The 27,325-nt window shown below is 43.0% G+C and overlaps 1 protein-coding gene across 5 annotated transcripts in view; it reads left to right on the top strand.

Moving 5' to 3' along the window:
- LOC126442745 (zinc finger protein 93-like) overlaps window positions 1–27,325 on the top strand; it is a 128,086-nt gene that overhangs the window by 23,663 nt on the left and 77,098 nt on the right. For 3 of the 5 annotated variants that reach the window (XM_050090755.1, XM_050090758.1, XM_050090759.1), the window contains exons 3-4: window positions 21,117–21,209; window positions 22,252–22,344. The exons of 1 other annotated variant lie outside the window; for it this stretch is intronic. In XM_050090755.1, the coding sequence (XP_049946712.1) occupies window positions 21,117–21,209; window positions 22,252–22,344 (186 nt within the window). The remainder of the gene's footprint in view (window positions 1–21,116; window positions 21,210–22,251; window positions 22,345–27,325) is intronic. One more of the 5 variants, XM_050090756.1, reaches the window with a different exon arrangement.

The following is a 27,325-nucleotide window of genomic DNA, read 5'->3' as shown; positions in this document are numbered from 1 at the left end:
ATACTAACAGAATATGTAGTGGAGATCACAAAACCAATAAAAGGTCTGATCTGAGTCTTAAGCTCTGCTCCAATTGGATGATAGTAGTTCATCCATAACTTGACTCTACAAATTAAAAGATATTCTTTTGCCTCACTAACAAATGTTCATTGCCTCTTCAGCCAACAGCAAAAAAGTGAGTGTGGGATGTCCTCTGAGCCCAACCAACAAATTTTGTCATTGCACATGAGCCACAGTTTGGAGATGGCCAAAAGAACTTAAACCAGATCTCATATGAGACAGTGGCGGATAGAGAAAAACCACGAGGACAGGGCGCTAAAGATATCTTGAACTACCTTTCCTTTTATGGAATAAAAAATTATCAAGTCACATGCAAATTTTGAGAAAGTTTTATTTAAACTGATTATAGACAGATACAAGACAATGCCATCTTATGATATTAAAAAGTTACAATTGTGGTTCTCTTCCTTAATGTGCGCCTGTTCTTCCTGGAAAATTGGTTAATTACATCGTCAATAGGACAATCGATGTTCGGGTGAATGTCCAACAGAGCTAAGCCATGAAGTCGATCCTCCTTCGTTGTTGACCTCTGCCATGTCTTTGTATGCCGCAATGTTGAGAAACTTCTGTCTAGTGTAGCAATAGATGCAGGTAGACAAGCAAATATTTTGTACAGTGTGTGCAAAGCAGGATAGTCAGATCTAGGACAGACAGACATCACTTCTGTAACAGAATCACAATCATTAACGACATTTATTCTCCCTTACTTGTGTTGAAGAATCTCTCCCATTACTCTCTTTTTAATCGCAAAGTGTGATTCTTCTTCGGGGAACGGTGGTTCAGTTAAGCACTGATTCAATTTATGTGCCAGATTATTACCACCGTGTTTCAGTAGTTATGAGGGCAAAAGTATGTTGAATTTTAAATGATAAATGTTTTCTTCAGCAAAATGTTCTCTCATGTCAGTCGTAACATGCTCCAGTGTTAGAATAAAAAACAGTTCGTTTCCAATATGTCATAGCATCATCATTATGATCGCAGTTTTCCCTGTGTCTTTGTCTGCCTGAAAACAAGGAACACTCATCTCCACTTCTAACTCTTCCACCAGTGCCTTCGCCACATCAACAATATGAGCAAAGTGGCTATCAGCATTAGCCCTCATGCAGATGTACACCTTGAGCATTGAATCTAATTTTGCTTTTGCCATTGCGATGTCCAAGATAGGGGCCTTGTAAGATTTTGCTGTCTGGATATTTTATACCCATAACATCACTCAGTGTAAAGATTGTGATAAGAAACTTGCAATTAGAGAGAGCTTGAGGAAAAATATTGTATTTTGCAGCCGTTGTTCTATCCCTCCAACACTGTATTTCCTGAAGAACTTTGCAAACTGTTCAGAGATCAACTGTGAATTGAAAAACAGCATCATGTTGCTCAACCCATCTCATTTGACAGTGTGACTGCAGTGAGTGTTGTAGCCCTCAAGGTTGCAAACCGCTTGCTAGATGCTGTAAAGAATGATACTCCTTCTTCAATAGTACCAAGTGAGTTTCTCACACTTGCAACTTTCAACTGTGAGAGACGGTGAGGTTGAGCTGATGACTTCGATACAGTGCTACTTGCACATTGATAGCTTTCTTTTTTATTCTAGCCACAGCTCCTCTCAATTCTGACGTATTAACTGAGCAACTGTACAGCCTATACCCACACAGCTCTCCAGGGACAGAGAAAGGCTTTCCATTTTCCTTAGAACCTTAGTACCTGATACTTCACCAGTAGTGCTATGTACTTCATCTGGATTTTTGTGAAGTTCGTCGATGTTCCCACTGCAATCGTTGTCTTTATTGATGTCAATGATATGTAAAAATCTTCGTGTAATTCCCCATCATGATCAACATATATTGCAGCTAAACTCAGCTGGGCGATGAGTGCTATGCCTGCAGTCTCATCAAAGATTATGCTGTAATAACGAGAATCTTTGATTTCCTCCAATATTCTCAATAACATCTCTGTTTCACAGCATGAAATAAGTTAGTTACATGTTGTTTTATGTATGTAAGTGGCATTCGCTTTAGTGGTCTCAAGGTGATGTTTCAGTTGCAAGTCACCAGTGTCAAATCTGGATCGTAGAAGAGTTCTAAAGTTTCCCTTGTTATGTACTATACTTTCACTATAATTTTCTTTTTATAATAGACTCGCATCATTTCTATGCCCTGCAGGGGAATATTTTGCTTTACATAAAATATGATTATTTATGTTATAGGTTTTCCCTAATACTTTTCATTCTCTGTCTCGACAGTTGATTTATCGCATAAAGTTTGCATTCCTCTTCTTGTCAAAAATAATTTTGCATCTGTTGACACTTCAACATGGTACATGAGCTGAGAGTGAGTCTCAAGGTCACCATCTTCACAAGTAAGTTTGCAAACTTTGTTAGTGGTTCAGTCACAAATTTCTTGACGATAATGGTTTTCTTTCCTCCAGCCATTTTATTATTCATAAAAGTTGAACAGTTAATGCAAAGAAGGCCCATTTTAACTTGTGAGAACATCAGCCATGGATACTTATAATGAATTCTACTCTGTAAATGATGAAAGTCTATATGAATGCAGCTTGCCGCTAACTTGGTGTAATGTTTTGTCTGTACAGAAGTGTATCTGTCGCCTTTATCACTCTTTCACCCTCACACATAAATCGGTACAATAAAGTCAGGGCTTCGTGTTTTCTTATTAGGCTGATCCGTGAAAAGACAGACAAACAATTATGCTAATGGAGGATTCTGAGTAATTTCTCGAATTCCATTCACTCTCTCTCTCTGTACTTTATCTGTGTACAGTTTGAAAATATTAATTACGTGAAATCAGCCTAGTAGAATCTCTGGTGGAGCCCTTCGTCTTAATGTTCAGCGGCTGGCTTGCTGGAAAAGATCTTTACATTTGTTATTATTAAGCGCTGCATTCAGTTGGGAAAATCGATCGTTTGAACAATTCGTTCAGTTTACGACAGATCTAAAATTTCAGATGTGGGCGAAGCCTTTTGGACGATTTATAAAAAACTCAGAGATTGCAGGCTCTCTTCGTCACAGCTGGAACTTCCCAATTAATTACAGGGCCCAGACAATCATCAATGTTTCAGACAGAGAACTCATTCGTCATTCACTCTAGAATAAAATGGTCACAAACCTTATTTCTGAAGAAAATTGTATATTGAATCCATTTCCGTACATGTTCCGTTTTCTGTTGGTTCCAAGTCTCATGTAATTTTCTTTTACAGGTTTTTTTTTTCTTCTTTACTTATCACGCTAGCGGCACAAACTTTCCTAACTCGCTTTAGCGCGAAGAAGAGTAAATAAATCTCCTTTAGCAATCCGACAATCTTCCAACCGATACTTCCGAAGCTGTTCCTGTCTCTCTCCATAATAACCATGGAGCATACATCTCTGTACCTCTGTTGTTCCAAAGAATAAACGTACTAGAAAAATACCTTGGCGTCGACGAGCTGTCGGCGCATATATTACTAGAAAATCTGATCAGATACTTTTCAAACGTAAATACATGTGGATGATTTGGTTGACCATTATTAATTATTGCGTGGTAGAGGGTAATTTTCCGTGGGGAGATTACATACTGTTCAAAGTGATTATGGTACACTTGTCTGCATTCAACGCATCCTCTATTGTTGTGCCCGGAAGTAGGAAAGATAAAAAATTTATCAGGTTTTCTTGGAGCTGTGAAAAGCTTGTGTTTTATGTCATCACTAAAATTTCCTGATGCTAATATATCCAAATAATTGCCCATATCTGTGGGATTAAAGGAATCAGCTGATGAACTTTGTTGTGGAAGTTTCGACAAATGCTTTTTGTTGTGGAAGTTTCGACAAATGCTGGGCTCTGCCATTACGTCTGGTGGTGGTTTTTGTGGCTCAATGGTGACCAGAATCTTCAAATGGTTTCTACTTTTTTTCGTATTACATGACAATCTATTTTATTATGTTGTTACGATGCAAGTAAATTGGGTGCCAATTATTCTTGAATAAACAATTTATTTACACTGGAAAATATTGGTTTCCATACAGAAAAATGCAGTAAAAGAAAATTATTAACACAAATATATTTGTGCACCTGCTAATACTGCCACTGCAGAAGAGCTGTATTTGTCGCACACATTGTACTGCTCAATTAGCTTTTTTATTTTAATTTTATTTGCAGCAAATGCTAAGAGAATCATGGCCCAAAAACTTAATTTGTTGTGCCACTGCTTGTGTAGGTATAAATTTGTGATACTGGATATGGTGGATGCAGAGAAAGTTCACACATCAGGTAGGAGATTTCAATCATGGAAGAACAAATTCTGATGTAACAAGAGGGAAATTGTTGTAAACTTAACTTTGGGGGCATATCTAGACATTCACTGACATATATAATTGTACCAAGGGTGTGGCTGTGTCATTGGATCATTTGACTAGGAAAAGTGGTGGAGAGTAAACCAGTTGCGAATTTTTAGTCTACTGCACATAAAACAAGTGGTCACTGCGTTTTACGTCAAAGATCATTCCTTGTGCCTGTTCATTATCATGGAAAATTTCTCTTTAATTTAGGATTACTAGTACAACAACCATGTGTCCAGATGGCATATATGTGAGTTGTTTTCTGTGACTTCTGAAGGCTTGCTAGTGGTGCAAGCAAAACGATTAAATTTATTTTTATTTGTACAGATTTAGAACAAATTCACAATTTAATTGAAATGTAAAATAACATAAATTTGTAACTTATATAGCCTCCATAATTCACCACATCACTACTGTGACTGTGACACTGGAGAGAAACAAAGTTGTCATGATCTCTTACTTTGTACAATAAAGATATGGCATTGTTTTTCATAATGAAGGAACTTTTATTTAAGGAAAACTAGTTGACTACTAGGCTTCACCTGGCTATATATTTACTCCACTTCTAACCTACTCCACCCCTATTATTTGTGGCGGTTAAGTGTCTGGATTTGGGCATGTCTTCGCATTGCAACACGAGCCTCATCTGTAGAGATTGTGGATGAGTACTGCATGCAAATGACCCATGTGCCTCTCACCCCATTTGTGTCCACTGGTGGAAAGCACTACACTCCCTGAAACTTCCTGGCAGATTAAAACTGTTTACTGGACTGAGACTCGAACTTGGGACCTTTGCCTTTCGTGGGCAAGTGCTCTACCAAGCACGACTCATGACCCATCCTCACAGCTTTAATTCTGCCAGTACTTCGTTTCCTACCTTTCAAATTTCACAGAAGCTGTTCTGTGAACCTTGCAGAACTAGCACTCTTGGAAGAAAGGATATTGCGGAGACATTGCTTAGCCGCAGCCAGGGAGGGGGGGGGGGGGGGTTTCAAGAATGAGATTTTCACTCTGCAGCGGATTGTGTGCTGATATGAAACTTCTTGGCTCAGTTGGTAGAGAACTTCCTGCGAAAGGCAAAAGGTCCTGAGTATGAGTCTCGGTCCGGCACACAGTTTTAATCTGCCAGGAAGTTACATATCAGTGCATACTCTGCTGCAGAATAAAAATCTCACTCAGGTAACACCCCACAGGCTGTGGCTAAGCAATGTCTGTAATATCCTTTCTTCCAGGAGTGCTAGTTCTGCAAGGTTCGCAGGAGAGCTTCTGTAAAGTTTGGAAGGTAGGAAACGAGGTACTAGCTGAATTAAAGCTGTGAGGATGGGTCGTAAGTCGTGCTTGGGTAGCCCAGTTGTAGAGCTTCTGCCTGCAAAAGGCAAAGGTCCTGAGTTCGAGTATCAGTCCAGCACACAGTTTTAATCTGCCAGAAAGTTTCATATCAGCATGCACTCTGCTGCAGAGTGAAAATCTCATTCTACTACACTCTCTGCTCACCAGATTATGCTATTTTCTAGAGAGGGAAGAAGATAGAAGAACACAAGACTCAGGACAAACCTACTGACAAAGAGGCCAAAATGAAGTGCAAGCAGTTGCCCCCCCCCCCCCCCCATCCCTCCCCAGCATTTACAACAATGTTACATGCTACAGCTACAAAGATATTTCCACTTTGCTGATGGTACTCCTGCATGTTACTCTTTCTGTAGTGGTCCCTCAGGGCCACTCAACCATCCCTGCCCCCCCCCCCCCCCCCTGATTGTTTGGGGATCAATTGCTTCCCATCCACCAGGGACATTTGTCCCCACCCCCAGCCTCAGATGAATAAGCTGCTTCTGGCTTCCCTTGCCAGGAATGGGTCCTCAGGGACAGTTCATTCTTGGGTTACATTGGTCTACAACTGGACAGCAAGTGGCTGAAGGATCCACAGGCTGTTGGTCGCCATGCTTCAGGATCATCATTTTTACCTGAAACTGATTCAGAGAAGTTCTTGCCATCATCAAATCCTCTAAGAAGAGGAAATACAAGAAAAGTGCTTCACCGAGTAGGACCTTCCAGTGGACCTCCACTCCAGCAGATCCCACCTGTTCAACTCCTGTGGCCAAGGCAGAGATTCCAGCAACCGCTCAGGCCCCAGTTTGCATCACTCAGTGGAACCCGGAACAGAGTTTGCACATGTGTTCTGGATACACTCTATAGCAAACTTTTGCCTGTAGATACACCTTTGGGCAGTTGGGGTAAGTGCATTTCAGGGTAGTACTGTCTGCAGTCTTGACCTCCCTCCTGATGAAGCATCTCACGATATATTGTTTGCATTGGTGTCTCATCTCACCCCATCTTTGCTAATCTTGGGCAATTTCAGCACCCATAACCCTTTGTGGGTCTTAACCACGATCACTAGCTGGCACTTACTGGCACAACTTGAACTTTGACTCTTAAATACTGATGCCCCCACACACTTCAGCATGGCACACAGAGTTTTCTCAGCCATTAACCTTTCCACTTGCAGCCCTTGGCTTCTCCCATCCGCTGGGATGTTCATGATGACCTGTGTGGTAATGACCGTTTCATATCTTCCTGTTCCTCCTTCCACATCACTACCCTGGATGCGTGCCCAGAGGGGCTCTCAACTTTGCTGACTGGAGTGCTTTTGCCTTTGCTGTCGGCCTTAACTCCCCATGGCTTCGAGACATCAACAAGGCAGTCTAGAATGTAATTACAGCCATTCATTTGGCAGCTGATTTAGTAATCCCTTGTTCCTCATGCCTGCCCTGACATGAGAGTACCTCGGCAGTAATCAGAAACTACAGAGGCCATTAGCAATAGCAGCTGAGCTCTCCAGCACCGTAAGTGGCACAAATCGATGGAGCATATCATCCACTTTAAATGGCTTCGTGCCCGGGACTGCCACCTGATAAAACAATGTAAACAAGAATGCTGGGAGCTGCATGTTTCAACCATCGGACCACACACCTTTCTTTCGTGGGTTTGACCTAAGATGAGATGTCCTACATATACTAGTAGATGCTAGAAGGTGTATCTGCTATTACCTTGAAATTGCACTGTCTCCACTGACCCAGATACGATTCCTGAACATTCTACTCTGCATATGCTCGAGTCACAGCATCTGAGAATTATCTTTGTGTCTTTCATGTTCTCAAGCAATGGGTGGAGCAAAAGCAATATCTTTTCCTACATGCCACCTGGAGATGAATAAAGCTCCATTCACATAGTGGAATTCGTCAGTGTCCTAGCCCTTTGCCCTGATACAGCCCCAGGTCCAGGTTTCATCCACAACCAAGTGATGAAGCACCTATTCTATAAATATGACGCTCAGTATACAGTGGAACGACACATCGCTCTATCACAAAAAGGGAAAAAAACAATGAATTCATTGTGTGAATAGTGCAACAAGTGTGTTATGAAAGGTATGTTACGCGTAAAGTGCAATTTCTGGGTGCATGAAAAGTGCGCAAAAGTTAAATCTAAAACTCGTAAACGACGATTCTCTGTGGACATGCCCAGTACGTTTACGAAGTGAAACAATCAACCTAGAAAGTATGATCAAATTGAAGGACGAAATAAACTGCTGCAAAATGATATTGAATCGCTTAGGAGTGGAATTGTGTGTCTCAAGGAAGCAAACGCGAAGTTACTAAGTGGTTTGGCACCCTGTGTTTGTGAAAATCCAGTACCAAACACAGAAAAAAAATTTGAAAATTCTTGTGTGCAATCTTGTGTGCAAAAGGAACATTGAAAATTCTCATGGGAAAAATACAACCGAAAAAGATGCAGAGTTTTTAAACTGTTGAAAACCTGTAAGTAAATACACCTGATAAACAGTGACATATAATTAAAGGGTGAAACGTAAAATTTCTTCACAAAAGCAGATTAACGAAATGAATTCTTTGTTATTGGCAACTGTATACAAAAAAATGTAATTTCACCAAACTGTGAAATCGATGTTCGCCGTGGTATCTGACCTCATTAGCTGAACAAACATTTTAAAAATCTCTAAAGTGCAAAACAATCTACCACTAAAAATGGAAAGGATCCAATGACCAATTACAATGGTGTATTTAATCACTCTGTGATGAATTCAATACAAAGCAGCACTCAGGAAGAAATTCTAAGTGAGACAAGAAACATCATTTGTTCAGCCAAAAGCATTGTACACAAACTCAAGACTGGTTATAAGTGGAATTCTGCACAGAAGGTCAGTAAACAGTTCTTATATAAACAACATAAACAGTGCTATCAGGAAACAGTGTGACGAACTCGGCACGATATTTGTTAAACCCAACAAATTTTTAAGTGGCAAATGCTTGGGAAAGGATGGTGTGCATTTAAACAGACTAGGCTCAATGAATTTCAGTAAAATGATTACAGACATCTGTAAAATCATTAAGAACAAAAGAAACTGATACCATATGAAGGGGGTGAAAATTAAAAAGTGAAAATTGAAAATAAAAAGTATCTTCCAGGCAGAAATTCCAATATAAATACAAGTACAAGGACAGTAAGTTTCATAACTCGTTTTTAACTCCAAACTTGACGGTATTTCATCAAAATGTACAATTGCTGTCCAACAAAGGAAACAAATTTTGTATTTTGTTAGAAAATGACATTAAAAAGACTTCTGTATGATGTTTTACTGAACATTTTGCTTGACAAAGAGAAACTTCATATGGTATACATTCCAAATTTTGTATTGGGTAGTTATTTTTGTTGGAAATTGGTTAAAGATGGTGGTAGTCACATTTATGTTAAAATAGCATAAATGTTAAATGTATGCCTTTCATAGAAAAATAATTCATAGAGAAAGATATTGAAGTACATGGAATTGAAATCGTGGATGAAAAAAATTGCCATAATTTGTCTATACAGGGTGTCAACTAGCAATATTAACATCGTGTTAAAGAACCTTGAAAATATCTTACACAAGACTACACAAAAAAATAGAAAACTAATTATATGTGGGGATTTCAACACTGACTTTGCACCTGAGGCCAAAGAAAAAACTGCTTTAATGAAACTCTTAGCAATTTTCAATTTAAAGGCTACTATAGAAACACCAACACACATAACAAAAGCCTCAGCCACAATCCTTGATCAAATATTTACAAATGTGCCATTGAAATATTCAACTCAAACCCACAATACAGGCTTTGAGGACCATACAGCCCAAAAAATTAGTATAAGAATAGGAAAACAGTTTGGTTCAACTGAATGTCTTAACAACTACATCTAGGAAGTATAATGACCAGAATATACAACACTTCCTTAACTATCTGAGTAAAGAAACTTGGGAAGACATGTATGAATGTAAAAGTACAAATGATAAGTTCAACAAACTCCTAAATAGTTTTAGCTGCCATTTTGAATTTTTCTGCTCCATAAAAAGACAGTCAAAAAAAGGATCTGAAAATAAAATTGGTCACAACAGGGATACAAACATCTGCGAAGAAAAAGAGATTACTTTATGAAATATCTATATAGCACATCACATCCCCAGAATTTTATTCCTATTTTAAGAATTACAAAAAGATTTTAACTACAGCCATAAATGAAACAAAAAGAATGGCAAATAAATTAAAAGCCACATGGGACATTGTAAGGCATGAAACAGTAGTAAAATGGAGATAATACCATAATATCAAACTGAAAGAAAACTCTTCTGTTATATCTGATCCCTAGCAGATTGCAAAATATTTTAACTAATATTTCTCTCAGACAGCTGATATTCTGGTGAAGCAAACCTTTCAACATGCTGCCAGTGAAAATCAGATTAAAACTATTCCTAGTATCAAGTCTCTCTTCCTACACCCAACAGATGAACAGGAAATGCTAAAAACAATAGGGGAGCTAAACTCTAAATTTTCCTCTGGTACTGACAACATACGAGACCATATCATTAAAACATGTGCACCCTTAGTAGTTAGACCCATGGTAAACATATGTAATAGTTCACTTTGTAAGGGAATCCTCCCAGAAAGGGAGCCATTGTACAACATGGGTGAAAAACAGGTATAACAAATTATAGGCCAGTCTCCCTACAATCTGTTTTTTCTAAAATAATTGAAAAAACCTTTTATAAAAAACTCGTAGATTTCATTGAAAAAAATAAACTTTTCTCAGCTACGCAGCATGCTTTCCGAAAACGTAAATCCACTGAGACAGCTATTATCGATTTTTTAAATGAAGCTTTAAATGCATCAGATGAAAAAGAACACACAGCAGCAATATTCCTAGATCTTTCAAAAGCATTTGACACCATTAATGTTGGTCTGTTGCTTAGAAAGCTAGAAAATGTTGGCGTCAGAGGCCCAGGTTATGAGTGCATAAAGACTGTTACACAAAAATCTTGATATTGTAAATAGTACCAAATTTCTGGTAATTTGGCTTGAGGATGACATAAGATGGCAGAAACACACACAACACCTATGCAATAAATTAAATACCATTTATTATAGCATAAAAATTCTTGCTGGATGCACATCAATGCAAGTCATAAAAAATGTGCACTATGCCCAAGCAGAATCACTACTAAGATATGGGTTAATTTGCTGGCGAAATTCGTCACCCAGCAAAAGGTGTTTCATTGCACAAAAAAAAAAAAAAAAAATTATAAGAGCCATGGAAGGCACAGCACCTCGATCTTTATGCAAACACTTATTTAAAAACCTTCATATCCTTCAATTACCATTCCTATTTATCCTAGAAACAATAATATTTATGAGGAAAATTGTAGATGAAAATAGCAAGATTGACCAAAAAACCAAAGTATCCATTGATACAACACAAGGAATAATCAAGATTTACATATGCAATTTTCAAATACAACACTATAACAAAAAGGACCCTTGCAAGCAGGAAAAAGCTGTATAAGAAACTACCTAAAAAAATTAAAGCAATAACTGGCGTGCATATATTCAAAACTGCAGTGAGTGACTACTTGCAACAGAATTACTACTATAGTGTTGATGAATATTTATCTACAATGTAAATATGTGAAAAATCTAAATAGTTTTTACAATTATGGCCAAAATAATAAGAGTGTGCATGTAGATTTATCTGTGTATTATCTGTGTATTATATGTGGTCTATAACATATATGGGTGTGTTCGTATAATCAAGGCTGAAAGTAAGAAATGCATATGTGTAAAATTTTTTTGTTTCTTTGTGAAATGTTATTCCCACATGTTAGACTCATATTGCTATGTACTGGAAACCATAAAACAGTATTCTGTTAAACTTTATTGCAATCATTTGATGTGTCCTATATCATTATGTACGTTTGTACAATGTTTATCTAAAAACAAAGATGATGTAACTTACCAAACGAAAGTGTTGGCATGTTGATTGAGAAACACACACACTCACACTCACAAACAAAATACGTAACCTACCTGTACAATGTTTGATTCACAGGACCAATAAATATCAGTGGAATGTCAGTATAATATTATTGTCATCTTTAACTGGTTCTGGAGCTAGGGTCAGTTCCCATCGCAACAATTACGAAGCATCATTGCCACAGTGCTGAAACTGGGTAAGCATCCTTTAGAGATGGTCAGTTATCGCCCAGTAAGTTTCACCAATGTTCTCCGTAAATTGCTTGAATGTGCAATGAGCTGGCAGCTGTGTGGCTCCTTCAGTCTCAGGGAATTCTGTCCCTGTCTCAGGGTGGTTTTTGCCAAGGCTCTTCCACTACCAATAATCTGGTTTCCCTGCAGTCTGCCAGCCAATCAGCTTTTGCCCAATGTCAATGCATTATAGCCATCTTCTTAGACATGCAAAAGCTGTATGACACCAGGAGGTCACATCATATCCTTGCTACCTTAAATGAATGTGGTCTGTGGTATCCACTCCCAATTTTTATCTAGAATTTCATGTCACAGTGTATCTTCCAGGTTCAAGTTGGTGCTTCCCACAACACTCCCCATATCCAAGAGAATGGAGTTCTGCAGGGCTCTGTACTGAGTGTCCTTGTCATTCTACGAACTGTGGGGTCATCAGATCACCCTCCTCGTATGTTGACTACTTCTGCCTCTTACTATTTCTTTTACAGTGTGGGTGTCACTGAATGCAGACTGCAAGGCACCATATGAAAGACATGGTCATGGGCACTCACCTATGGCTTTTGGTTTTCAGTTGACAAGACTCATGTCATTGTTCTGCGTCAGTCATATGGTTCATCCACAATCAGAACTTTATCTTGATGATGAACTACTCAATGTGGCAGGAACTTGCATCGTTTTAGGACTGCTCTTTGATTCTTAGTAGACATGAATTCACAATCTTTGCTAGTGTAAGAGAAAGTGCTTGCTGCACCTCAGAAGACTGACGCCTGAGTAACACCAGCAGGGGGTGCATAGTGCACTACCCTTCTGCAGCTTTACTAAGCTATGATACAACTCTGTCTTGGTTATGGAAGTCTGGCATATGCTTCGGCATCACCCTAAGCATTGTGGATAGTGGATCTGATACACCACTGAGGGGTTTGATTTACAACAGGAGCCTTTTAAACTAGTGCTGTGGATGGATTACTCATGGAGGCTGGGGTCCATTCATTGTGTATCAGGTGCCAAGAACAGCTTCTCTGTTACACTACCTATGTTTTTAACGCCAAACACAGCAAATCATCTTCCACAATGGTGGCCCAGATCAGGGATTATGATCGCAATCCCCATCCTGTCCCTCTCCTCTGGACTCCAGTTATTTCTTCCTGCACCTCTCCTCTGGGCCCACTCACATACACCTCTGTGGGCAACCCTTGGTCACAGCTTTGTCTTGACCCATCATGAGGTCTTAAAGACACGGTCTCTCCTGAGGCCCTCTGCCACCCATTTTTCTCCATCCTTTGTACATCCTGGAATTCAGCAGTAGTCTATATTGATTTCTTGATGGTTGTTGATCACATGGACTTTGCTTACTCTGTCACAGGTATACTGAACTGACTTCCTTCCCAGAAGCTGTAGTGGTGGTAGCTACCTCAGATTGTCTTGAGAATGTCCTTTCCTCCACTGGTGGGTGCATCCTCATCTGTAGCAACCTCTTGACCTGTTTGAAAGCTCTCAGCCAGTATTGCCTTAAGCATCCCTTGGTCATTGCTAACCAGTATTCCAAGCATGCCCCTGAGCAATGTGGATGCTCAGTGACCATTGTTTGGACTCTGGGTCATGTTGGGATCCCTGGGAATGAACTTGGTGATAGCTTGTTCGAATTTGCTACCAGTAAACCAGCTCTGGTGATCAGTATTCTGGAAACAGAACTCTGATTGGTAATATACCATCAAGTTTTAGGAACCTGTGAATGGATGGCTCTGACTTCAAACTACCAGTGATAAAGGAGACTACAAATCTGTGGAGGTACTCCATGCAGGCCTCTCACAAGGATTCTACCATCCTTTGCCAGGTCCACATCAGCCGTACCTGGCTGACTCCCGGTCATCTCCTCCAGTGCCACCCCGCTGACTTCATTCCCATTCAACAGTGGTCTACATTTTGCTGTACTGTCCAACCTAGCACCCTGTGGCAGAATCTTGCTGACATGCTACCCCTGGTGTTAGGAGATGATGCCTCAGTAGCTGACTTTTATGTTTTATTAATGAGGAGGGCTTTTACTGTTCTCTTTAAGGGAGGGCAACTTAAGCTTATCAGCCCATTGAGGGGTTGGCAGAACACTCTGTTGCCTCCTCTGCCCAGACCAGTCTGTAGTTTCTGGGCTTGGTGGTTCAGCCCGATTTTCACCCTACCTGCTAATTTACTCTTTTCCCCCCTCTTGCATGGTTTGTTAGACGAATTAATCTTTTTTCTCTGTACTTATCTTGTCCTGTCTGTGGTGCTAGTCTTTCCTAGGCACTGTGAGTAGAGTACCTCTGGTAAGTGGTGAGGACTGTTGGATGTGTCCCCTCTTTGCAGTCTGCTCTCTGGTGCTTCCGGCTGCTCCCTAAATGGGGTTTCAAGCCTGTCTTTTATTCTCTGCCTCCCTTTTTTCTCTGTCTCTTATATTGGTTTCACTAACCTTTCATATACATTGGGGTTTTCTTCCTCTGGATTGTGTGTGGTAGGCTCTGCATTACCTACAGTCATGTAGACCTGCCTGCCTGTTTGAGGAAGAAGGGATGGATGACCTATTAGTTTTGTCCCTTTAATCATTCAATCAGCCAACCATCTCTGTTCATCTGCTGCCCTCTCCCTGTCCATCTGTTCCTGACACCTCTCTATCTGTTCCTTCCCCTCCTCTCTCCACGTCATGCTGCCCACCTCCATTTTAGTGTAGATGGTACGCAATATGTGTACCTGGCTTGGTTGAATTCGAAAAAGTGGTTTAGGAGGTGATGTAAAACACATCCACTTTCATGATATGTACATATGGTTACTGTGTATGCTGATTGCTGCTTGGCACGTAAGAAATAATTTTGATTGATATTTCGGGGTCAGTTGCTTACTGTTGCACCCCCTGCGGGTCCGGGGTAAGAATAGGCCCGAGGTATACCTGCCTGTCGTAAGAGGCGACTAAAAGGAGTTTCAACCGTTTCGGCCTTCCATGTGATGGTCCCCCTTGGGGTTTGCCCTCCATTTTTCAAAATTCTACAGAAGTATGAGCCTTTTGGGGAAGGATGCCTTACGTGGTGTACCACTGGTCCTCAGTGCACTAAGACCTTGGCACTCAGCATTGTAACGGCGTTGTAACCATACCCACTATTCTTCAAATTGGGCCTAAACGCCTGATGGGTTGTACAAGTTACGCCCATAGTGCGTCCCCATCTGCACCTACGATCATGATGGACTTTCCATGGCACCCGAAATCCGGCACGGTAGCCAGCCCGTTGTGGTGGGGTCATCATGTACCCTCTAGGTTGTAGCCCCCTGACAACACAGGGATTTTACTGCCGATACCTGAGCTGCACCTTCCCCACGTCGGCCAAGGAGTAGATGCTCGTCTCCTTGGGGCATCAGGACTCCCGGCAACGGTCATCCTGCCAGGTGGCCCTCGCTGAGGCTGGGTGGTGCCCGCGGGGAGAGCCCCTGGTCGGAGTGGGTGGTATCGGGGCGGACGTTTCGCAGATGAAACGTCAACATGTATCAGGTCGCTCTGCGGCCGAATCTTTCAAAAGAAAAGGTACCATTTCTAGTTCTGGTTCTCCTGCCCTTTCCCCCTTGGCCACTCCATGGGAGGAGGGACAGGCCCGCCGGCTTGGGGCGAAGTACTTCCCCCGCTATTTGGTCTGTTCTCGAACCGATGGGGGGACGTTCGCCACCTCCAAGCCCATGTTCTTTGTTCAGCGCATCGAGGACATCTTTGGGGAAATCGAGGCTCTTAGTAAAATGTGTTCGGGGTCCGTTCTTATAAAGACCACCTCCGCCACACAGTCGGCGGCGCTCCAGGCGTGCGACAGACTAGGGGACATCCCAGTGTCCATTGTCCCGCATCTGGCACTGAATAGGATGCAGGGGGTTATTTTTCATCGGGACCTCCTGCTATAATCTGATCAGGAGCTCAGGGCCAACCTGGAGCGCCGAGGCGTGCATTTCGTCCGGCGAGTCCAGCGCGGCCCCAAAGACCGTCGCATCGACACCGGGGCCTTTATCCTTACCTTCGAGGGGGATGTTCTCCCGGAGAAGGTAAAGGTGATGTGCTACCGGTGCGACGTGCGACTTTACGTCCCACCTCCTATGCGCTGTTTTCGGTGTTTGCGCTTTGGGCACATGTTGTCACGGTGTGAGGCTGAGCCCCTTTGTGGCGATTGTGGATGTCCTCTTCGTGAGGAACATACATGCACCCCACCACATCAGTGCGTTAATTGTCCTGGCATCCACTCGCCTAGATCCTTAGACTGCCCCGCTTATCAGAAGGAGAAGAAGATTCAAGAACTCAAAACTTTGGATAGTCTCTCTTATTCCGAGGCCAGGAAGAAGTATGACCGCCTCCATCCCATGACGTTGACCACTTCGTTTGCCTCAGTCGTGTCCACTCCTTCCTCAGTATCCTCACCCCTATCCTGTCCCCCCCTCCACCTCCTCCCCCCAGCCGGGGTCTATGCCTCCACCTCCCAAATCCCTCCCTTCCAAATCCTCCTCCCCCGCGGCCCCCGCCCCCTCTGCCCCAGGGGCCACCCTTCCTCCTCCTCCTCCTCCCCCCCCCCCCCCCGCCGCCTGAGAAGCGATCCTCTTCTCAGGCGTCCATTGGGGAAACGTTCCGGACCCCAGCTTCTGAGGTCTGGCGTTCCAAAACGGACCCCGCGCGTGGAGACCTTCGGGTCCAGCCCACCATCCCTGTGCCTCCTCGGACTTCCAAGAAGGCCTCCAAGAAGTAGTCTCTATCCCCCTTTCCACCCCGGCGCTTTTTGTCTCACGCTCCATCCGTGAGTCGCTGCTCCCAGCCGTCCTCAGTTTCGCCGGGACGCTCTGCTGCCAGGCGCTCAGCTGGCCTCTCGTCGGCAAATGATGCTGCCCCTCCTACACAACCCGGGACAGCGGCCGCAGCTGGCGACGACTCGATGGAGCAGGATCCACCTCCTGCCGGTTGTAGCGTTGTTCCCTCGAAACCTGGCACTCCGCGGCCGTCGAGGTGACCAGCTCTCCCCCCGTCCCGTTCCCCCTCTTTTTTTGACTAGCGATGGCCTTGTTACATTGGAACATAAGAGTTATTCGATCTAATCGGGAGGAATTACAACTGCTCCTCCGCCTGCACTGTCCGCTCGTCCTTGGTCTCCAGGAAACCAAGTTGCGCCCAACTGACCGTATTGCCTTTACCCACTATACCTCGGAGCGGTATGACCTCACCCCTGTGGACGGTATCCCATCTCATGGTGGGGACGTGTTGCTCATTCGGGACGATGTCTATTACCATCCCATCCAATTGACCGCCCCACTCCAAGCAATAGCTGTCCGTATTACTCTTTCTGCTTTTACTTTTTCAGTTTGTACCATCTACACTCCATCGTCATCAGCAGTTAGTCGGGCTGATATGATGCACCTGATTGTTCAGCTTCCTCCGCCGTTTTTATTGTTTGGCGACTTCAATGCCCATCATCCCCTTTGGGGCTCTCCTGCATCCTGTCAAAGAGGCTCACTCTTGGCGGATGTCTTCAACCATCTCAATCTTGTCTGCCTCAATACTGGCGCCCCGACTTTCCTCTCGGTTTCTACTCATACCTACTCCCACTTGGACCTTTCGATCTGTTGTACCACTCTTGCCCGTCGGTTCGAGTGGTATGTCCTTTCTGACACCTATTCGAGCGACCACTTCCCCTGTGTCGTTCATCTCCTGCACCACACCCCATCCCCACGTCCTTCGAGCTGGAACATACCGAAAGCTGACTGGGGACTTTACTCCTCCCTGGCGACCTTTCCGGACCACGATTTTCTCAGTTGTGACAGTCAGGTCGAATACCTCACGGCTGTTATCGTCAATGCTGCCGTATGTTCCATTCCTCATACTACCTCTTCACGTCACGTTTCCGTCCCCTGGTGGAATGAGGCTTGTAGGGACGCTATCCGTGCTCGACGACGTGCTTTACGCGCCTTTCGCCGCCATCCTACGTTGGCGAATTGTATTGGATACAAACGACTCCAAGCGCAATGCCGTAGAGTCATCAAAGACAGCAAAAAAGCTTGTTGAGCCTCTTTCACCAGCTCCTTTAACAGTTTTACTCCCTCTTCTGTCGTTTGGGGTGGCCTGCGCCGGCTGTCAGGCATTAAGGCCCACTCCTCGGTACCTGGCCTGACCTCAGGTAATGAGGTCCTTGTTGATCCTGTGGCTGTCTCCAACGCCTTTGGCCGCTTTTTCGCGGAGGTTTCGAGCTCCGCCCATTACCACCCTGCCTTCCTTCCCAGGAAAGAGGCAGAAGAGGCTCGGCGACCTTCCTTCCGCTCGCTGAATCTGGAAACTTATAATGCCCCCTTCACTATGCGGGAACTCGAACGTGCGCTTACACTGTCCCGGTCCACTGCTCCGGGGCCAGATGCCATTCACGTTCAGATGCTGGCACACCTTTCTCCGGCGGGCAAAAGCTTCCTTCTTCGTACCTACAATCGCATCTGGACCGAAGGTCAGGTCCCCATGCATTGGCGTGACGCCGTCGTTGTTCCTATACCCAAACCCGGGAAGGATAGACACCTTCCCTCTAGTTACCGCCCCATTTCTCTTACAAGCTGTGTCTGTAAGGTGTTGGAGCGCATGGTTAATGCTCGGTTAGTCTGGATTCTTGAATCTCGACAGCTAATTACCAATGTCCAATGCTGCTTTCATCGCCGCCGCTCCACTGTTGCCCAGCTTGTGACCTTGTCGACATTCATCATGAACAATTTTTTGTGAAGGCGCCAAACGGTAGCCGTGTTCTTCGATTTGGAGAAGGCTTATGATACCTGTTGGAGAGGAGGTATACTCCGCACTATGCACAGGTGGGGCCTACGCGGTCGCCTGCCCCTTTTTATTGATTCCTTTTTAACGGATCGAAAGTTTAGGGTACATGTGGGTTCCGTATTGTCCGACGTCTTCCTCCAGGAGAACGGAGTGCCTCAGGGCTCCGTCTTGAGCGTAGCCCTTTTTGTCATCGCGATCAATCCAATTATGGATTGCATTCCACCCAATGTCTCAGGCTCTCTCTTTGTTGATGACTTTGCGATCTACTGCAGTGCCCAGAGAACATGCCTCCTGGAGCGCTGCCTTCAGCGTTGTCTAGACAGCCTATACTCGTGGAGCGTGGCAAATGGCTTCCGGTTGTCTGAAGAGAAGACGGTTTGTATCAACTTTTGGCGATATAAAGCGTTCCTTCTGCCATCCTTACATCTCGGCCCCATTGTTCTCCCATTCATGGAAACAACTAAGCTTCTAGGGCTCACATTGGACAGGAAACTTTGTTGGTCTCCGCATGTCTCTTATTTGGCGGCCCGTTGTACACGTTCTCTTAATGTCCTCAGAGTTCTTAGTGGTTCATCTTGGGAGCAGATCGCACTGTCATGCTTCGCTTGTATCGGTCCATAGTCCGATTGAAGCTGGATTATGGAAGCTTCGTCTACTCGTCTGCTCGGCCATCCCTCTTACGCCGTCTCAACTCCATCCACCATCGGGGGTTACGTCTTGCGACCGGAGCCTTCTACACTAGTCCTGTCGACAGTCTTTATGCTGAAGCTGCCGAATTACTATTGACCTACCGGCGTGACGTACTGCTGTGTCGGTATGCCTGCCGGCTGTTGTCAATGCCCGACCACCCCTCTTATCAGTCCTTCTTCGCCGATTCTCTCGACCGTCAGTACGGGTTGTATGTTTCTGCCCTGCTGCCCCCTGGAGTCCGCTTCTGTCGCCTGCTTCGACAATTGGATTTTGCCCTCCCTACCACCTTCAGAGAGGATGAGAGACCGACACCACCTTGGCTCCAGGCTCCGGTTCATATTTATCTCGACCTCAGCTCACTCCCGAAGGAGGGTACTCCGGCTGTAGTGTATTGTTCACGGTTTGTCGAACTTCGTGCTCGACTTGCCGGTCACACCTTTATATACATCGATGCCTCCAAAACTGACGATGGTGTCGGCTGTGCCTTTGTCGTCAGGGCCGTCACCTTTAAATACCGGATCCTCGACCAATGTTCCAGCTTTACGGCCGAGCTTTTTGCTCTCCATCAGGCCGTTCAGTATGCCCGCCGCCACCGCCATTCATCGTATGTACTCTGCTCTGATTCCCTCAGTGCTTTTCGGAGCCTTGGAGCTCCCTATCTGGTCCATCCCTTGGTGCAACAGATCCAGCAGTCCCTCCATTCTTTCGCTGATAATGGTTCTCCTGTCAGCTTTCTGTGGGTTCCCGGACATGTAGGAGTGGCTGGGAATGAGGCTGCAGATGCTGCAGCCAAGGCTGCAGTCGTCCTGCCTCGGCCAGCCTCCCATTGTGTCCCGTCATCTGACGTTCGTGGGGTTGTTTGTAAGAGGCTTGTGTCGTTGTGGTGGGATGCTTGGTCATCCCTCCAAGGAAACAAGCTCCGGGCAGTAAAGCCGCTCCCAACTGCTTGGACATCCTCCTCCCGACCATCTCGGCAAGAAGAGGTCCTTCTGACCAGGTTGCGGATTGGGCATTGCCGGTTTAGCCACCGCTACCTGCTCTCCGGTGACCCGGCCCCGCAGTGCCCTTGTGGTCAAGCATTAACAGTGCGCCATGTTTTATTGTCGTGTCCCCGCTTTAGTCAATCTCGTGTTGTCTTGTCCCTGCCATCTACTTTACCGGATATTTTAGCTGATGACGCTCGAGCAGCTGCTCGTGTTCTGCGTTTTATAACTTTGACTGGCTTGTCCAAAGACATCTAACTTTTTTATGCATTTTATCTGCATGTTTGTCAGGACTTTCAGGTGTCCCCCCTCCCCTTGAGTTTTACTAGATTCCATGTGCTCTAACAACTGTGACCTCAGTAGTTGAGCGCCCTTAAACCCCACCAAAAAAAAAAAAGCTTACTGTTGTACCTGCCTTCAAGAATAACCAATGCTTTGGTTTCAAATATCTGAATTGTAGCACCACATTTTCTCGCTGCCTGGTTCCAATTGATGAATATGTGTGAGTAATTGCTTTTACGCAAGATCGATCTCTCTCTCTCTCTCTCTCTCTCTCTCTCTCTCTCTCTCTCTCTCTCTCTCTCTCTCTCTCGTGTGTGTGTGTGTGTGTGTGTGTGTGTGTGTGTGTGTGTGTGTGTGTGTGTGTGTGTGTGTGTGTGTGTGTAACTTTTTTTATTTTGCTTTTTCCAGTTTCTTGAAGACCAATTAAAGACTGAAGGCACTAGTGTTTCAGTAAAGCAAGATCCAGAACTGAAACAACATGCTGATGGATCTGAGCATAATGTAAGTTTTCACACAAGCACTGTATTGTGGAGGAAGTGTAGTAAGACTGTCATGACACAATTATGGGGCATTCAAGCTAAATTACCATGGATGTTCAACATTTGTAACCTATGATACCAGCTGTTTTCAAGAACTTTTGTGGACTGTCAGTTGACTCTAGTTAGATATGTTATTTGTTGGCTATTACCAATAGTATTTTAACAGAACTTGTAACAAGCATATCATTGTGAACCATTACCGTTCTATTAATTTTTTATTATGGTTCTATTTAATGAATGCCTTAAGTACATATTTGGTATTAACGGAGCAATGAAGGCTTCCTCTTGGAAGTAATTGTTAATCTTGTTATGTGCCTTTGTGTCACAGTGTTGCAACAGAGGATTTGGCACTTATGATATGTTGTGAGTGTATATTTTAGAGTTGCCAGTTACTGTTCACTGTAATATTTACATCATTACTGAAATCCTGCATTGGCTGTATGTAATTCCTTATGATTTTCCTCCCGTACACATGACCTAAGTTTGCATTGTTTCCTAAAGAGCAGGCACTGAAAATACATGTTGACAGAGCAAGAAGCTGTGTAAATAGCATTAACTTTGGTCAATTTTGACGATAATGTGTGGAATGCCATATTCATTTGATTAATGGCCAAAATGTCCTCTTGTTTATGGGTTTACTGCTGGAAGATTATTTGCATCTCTATATTATCTGAGTGTAATTTTGAAATGTTGCCACACACGTGTATCCAGTTTGTATATGGGAGTACGACCACCCGATAGAGCAGGCCATGGTGCCTCTGAAATCAGAGTGGATTATGTGACAGGAATAGGAAGTGAAAGCATATCAATATAAATATTACTCAATGGCTGTTAGCATAATCAGAGATGTTAGAACTGATTTGGATGCATTCTGACTCTCGTCCCAAGTGATAGGAATCTGTGCAAAGTTGGATGATATTCATAAGAAAGGAATATTGAGACCTGTGTCATACATACAGAAGTTAATAAGCAGCTATAATTCACAGATTGTTTTCTTCTTTCAGTCTGTTAAAGATCCATTGGGAATATCATGGCCCACTGATTTTATCAAGGAGGATCCTGAACTAAATTTGGAAATGAATGTAACTGAGAATATTGTAAGTATTCACATCTCTGATGTATTGCATGTAGTCAAGTAAAAAGTCGTCTGTTAATAGTGTAGAATAAAGGATGCATTGCAGTGGAATTGGCACAGTGTGTCAGTTTCCTGGAACTTGTTGCTGTTCACATTTCTAGAGTATTTTTGTTCTCGTCCACTTAACTTCCACATCCTTTTACATGCTGACTGTTGTAAATAGAAGTGGATGGGGACTGGTGGTTGGTATAATCCTGTTTTCTGTAGCCCTTGTTGATGTCGACTATATTTTATAATGGCTGTGTGTGATGGACACAAAATTCACATTTAGATGAAGTGGAAGTTCTAATAGCATAGGTCACTTGAGAAACATTCCTCCTTTCAATAAATCCTGATCAATACAATTCAAAAGAACAGTGGCTGGTCTTACCTTTTTTGTGAATCATAGTTATTCTTCAGTTTGTCATAAAAATTTTTTGGGTTTTGGAAAAAAAGAGATAAAATTTGTGTGTTGTAAATCAGCCCTGATACTTTTTCCACAACCTGTACATATTGTGGCAGCTTGTGTGGTACCTGTTGTATTAGCTATATATTTTTCAACTATAGAAAAACTCTGTATGGCTTTTGGTGAATGATTGTTCACAGATGAAGCCATGTATGACATCAACATTTGAGTCCTGGATGATCTAAAAAAGAAAGATTAATTTTTTGAATACACTTTATGACGCTGCTAAGGGAAAGCGATGTTAACATTGATAAAAATGTCACAGGGTTTAAAATTAGAGAAAGGGGGGGGGGGGGGGAACATTCAACGCACAGTTGCAGAAGGTTAGTTACTGGCTCTTTCGATCTCATTGTTCATAAACAAACTTGCTGTAGTTATAAAGGATTCTTCAGGCACTGAAATGTTTGGTGATAATACAAGCACACCGATCAAGGAACCAAACTATCATACTGGGGGCAGTTCTGGCAGAATGTAAAGGAGTATAGCTGATTCACAGCTAACAGGCAAAGACTTAATGTCACACACACTCACATTATGCCATTTTAAACAAATTAAAGGGATGCATTGGCATTACAAGTAGACAGGATGGTTGTTGTTGTGGTCTTCAATCCTGAGACTGGTTTGATGCAGCTCTCCATACCACTCTATCCTGCGCTAGCTTCTTCATCTCCCAGTACCTACTGCAACCTACATCCTTCTGAATCTGCTTAGTGTATTCATCTCTTGGTCTCCCTCTACGATTTTTACCGTCCACGCTGCCCTCCAGTGCTAAATTTGTGATCCCTTGATGCCTCAGAACATGTCCTACCAACTGATCCCTTCTTCTAGTCAAGTTGTGCCACAAACTTCTCTTCTTTCCAATCCTATTCAATACCTTCTCATTAGTTACATGATCTACCCACCTTATCTTTAGCATTCTTCTGCAGCACCACATTTCGAAAGCTTCAATTCTCTTCTTGTCCAAACTAGTTATCGTCCATGTTTCATTTCCATACATGGCTACACTCCATACAAATACTTTCAGAAACGGCTTCCTGACACTTGAATCTATACTCGATGTTAACAAATTTCTCTTCTTCAGAAACGCTTTCCTTGCCATTGCCAGTCTACATTTTATATCCTCTCTACTTCGACCATCATCAGTTATTTTACTCCCTAAATAGCAAAACTCCTTTACTACTTTAAGTGTCTCATTTCCTAATCTAATTCCCTCAGCATCACCCGATTTAATTTGACTACATTCCATTATCCTCGTTTTGCTTTTGTTGATGTTCATCTTATATTCTCCTTTCAAGACACTGTCCATTCCGGTCACCTGCTCTTCCAAGTCCTTTGCTGTCTCTGACAGAATTACAATGTCATCGGCAAACCTCAAAGTTTTTACTTCTTCTCCATGAATTTTAATACCTACTCCAAATTTTTCTTTTGTTTCCTTTACTGCTTGCTCAATATACAGATGGAATAACATCGGGGATAGGCTACAACCCTGTCTCACTCCCTTCCCAACCACTGCTTCCCTTTCATACCCCTCGACTCTTATAACTGCCATCTGGTTTCTGTACAAATTGTAAATAGCCTTTCGCTCCCTGTATTTTACCCCTGCCACCTTCAGAATTTGAAACAGAGTATTCCAGTTAACATTGTCAAAAGCTTTCTCTAAGTCTACAAATGCTAGAAACATAGGTTTGCCTTTTCTTAATCTTTCTTCTAAGATAAGTCGTAAGGTTAGTATTGCCTCACGTGTTCCAACATTTCTACGGAATCCAAACTGATCTTCCCCGAGGTCCGCTTCTACCAGTTTTTCCATTCGTCTGTAAAGAATTCGCGTTAGTATGTTGCAGCTGTGACTTATTAAACTGATAGTTCGGTAATTTTTACATCTATCAACACCTGCTTTCTTTGGGATTGGAATTATTATATTCTTCTTGAAGTCTGTGGGTATTTCGCCTGTCTCATACATCTTGCTCACCAGATGGTAGAGGTTTGTCATGACTGGCTATCCCAAGGCCATCAGTAGTTCTAATGGAATGTTGTCTACTCCCGGGGCCTTGTTTCGACTCAGGTCTTTCAGTGCTCTGTCAAACTCTTCACACAGTATCTTATCTCCCATTTCGTCTTCATCTACATCCTCTTCCATTTCCATAATATTGTCCTCAAGTACATCGCCCTTGTATATAAACCCTCTATATACTCCTTCCACCTTTCTGCCTTCCCTTCTTTGCCTAGAACTGGGTTGCCATCTGAGCTCTTGATATTCATAGAAGTGGATCTCTTCTCTCCAAAGGTCTCCTTAATTTTCCTGTAGGCAGTATCTGTCTTACCCCTAGTGAGACAAGCCTCTACATCCTTACATTTGTCCTGCTTAGCCATTTTGCACTTTCTGTCAATCTCATTTTTGAGACGTTTGTATTCCTTTTTGCCTGCTTCATTCACTGCAATTTTATATTTTCTCCTTTCATCAATTAAATTTAATATTTCTTGTGTTACCTGAGGATTTCTACATGCCCTTGTATTTTTACCTACTTGATCTCTCTGAGCTACCCATTCTTCTTCTACTGTATTTCTTTCCCCCATTCGTGTCAATTGTTCCCTTATGCTCTCCCTGAGACTGTCTACAACCTCTGGTTCTTTCAGTTTATCCAGGTCCCATCTCCTTAAATTCCCACCTTTTTGCAGTTTCTTCAGTTTCAATCTGCAGTTCATAACCAATAGATTGTGGTCAGAATCCACATCTGCCCCTGGAAATGTCTTACAATTTAAAACCTGGTTCCTAAATCTCTGTCTTACCGTTATATAATCTATCTGATACCTTTTAGTATCTCCAGGATTCTTCTAGGTATACAACCTTCTTTTATGATTCTTGAACCAAGTGTTAGCTATGATTAAGTTATGCTCTGTGCAGAATTCTACAAGGCTGCTTCCTCTTTCATTTCTTCCCCCGAATCCATATTCACCTACTATGTTTCCTTCTCTCCCTTTTCCTACTGACGAATTCCAGTCACCCATGACTATTAAATTTTCGTCTCCCTTCACTACCTGAATAATTTCTTTTATCTCGTCATACATTTCATCAATTTCTTCATCATCCGCAGAGCTAGTTGGCATATAAACTTGTACTACTGCAGTGGGCATGGGCTTTGTGTGTATCTTGGCCACAATAATGCGTTCACTATGCTGTTTGTAGTAGCTAACCCGCACTCCTATTTTTTTATTCATTATTAAACCTACTCCTGCATTACCCCTATTTGATTTTGCATTTATAACCCTGTAATCACCTGACCAAAAGTCTTGTTCCTCCTGCCACCGCACTTCACTAATTCCCACTATATCCAACTTTAACCTATCCATTTCCCTTTTTAAATTTTCTAACCTAACTGCCCGGTTAAGGGTTCTGACATTCCACGCTCCGATCCGTAGAGTGCCAGTTTTCTTTCTCCTGATAACGACGTCCTCTTGAGTAGTCCCCGCCCAGAGATCCAAATGGGGGACTATTTTACCTCCGGAATATTTTACCCAAGAGGACGCCATCATCATTTAACCATACAGTAAAGCTGCATGCCCTCGGGAAAAATTACGGCTGTAGTTTCACCTTGCTTTCAGCCGTTCACAGTACCAGCACAGCAAGGCCGTTTTGGTTAATGTTACAAGGCCAGATCAGTCAATCATCCAGACTGTTGCCCCTGCAACTACTGAAAAGGCTGTTGCAGGGGCACAGCCCCTCTTCAGAAACCACATGTTTGTCTGGCCTCTCAACAGATACCCCTCCGTTGTGGTTGCACCTACGGTACGGCCATCTGTATCGCTGAGGCACGCAAGCCTCCCCACCAACGGCAAGGTCCATGGTTCATGGGGGGGTAAGGATGGTAAGTGAAATAATAGTAGTGTTGTTCCACAAGAAGGGTTTTAAAGAAATGAGAACACCACACTTGTGAAAATGAGGAGCTTGGCCAAAACAATGAACTGTAGGGTGTTGAAGAGCATAGCTGTAGTTGTCAAAACAGCTTGATTGTATTTGGTGACCACTTACCATGTAAATATAAACGGCAATACTGGCCTTCATATGCAGCGCAAGAGATCATGTAGTACCAGATGCCTCCATGGCATCAGGGCCAGAGGTGCAGAGGTAGTGTCTCCTTCATGGAGTGTTGCTCCCGGTGCAAGTGTGTAGAACAGTGTGTGGCTAGTTGTGTGGCCTAGAAAACCATGTCATATTGTTGGCACTGAAATCACTGATGTGTACCGCACTTGTTACTTTGAAAATGCATAACTTAGATTAAATAGTGCTAGACACCTGAGCAAATCTATGAATAGGGTGTGTGACCATAAGTGATCCTGAGTAGCACATACAGCTGTGCAGTGAACACCTTAGCTGTCAGCTGGAGTGACATGAAATTTTTGTGGTCTCGTGAGCATAAAATGCTTAATAATAATGCAAAAAAATAGGGCTGATTATTTTGATACTGGCACATGGCCAACAAGATTGTTTATTAATTGTGTA

This window comes from Schistocerca serialis, unplaced genomic scaffold, assembly GCF_023864345.2.
Source record: "Schistocerca serialis cubense isolate TAMUIC-IGC-003099 unplaced genomic scaffold, iqSchSeri2.2 HiC_scaffold_1402, whole genome shotgun sequence".
Taxonomy (NCBI): Eukaryota; Metazoa; Arthropoda; class Insecta; order Orthoptera; family Acrididae; genus Schistocerca; species Schistocerca serialis.
The sequence above is the reverse complement of the archived record's forward strand: the minus strand, read 5'-3'. Positions and strand labels throughout refer to the sequence as shown.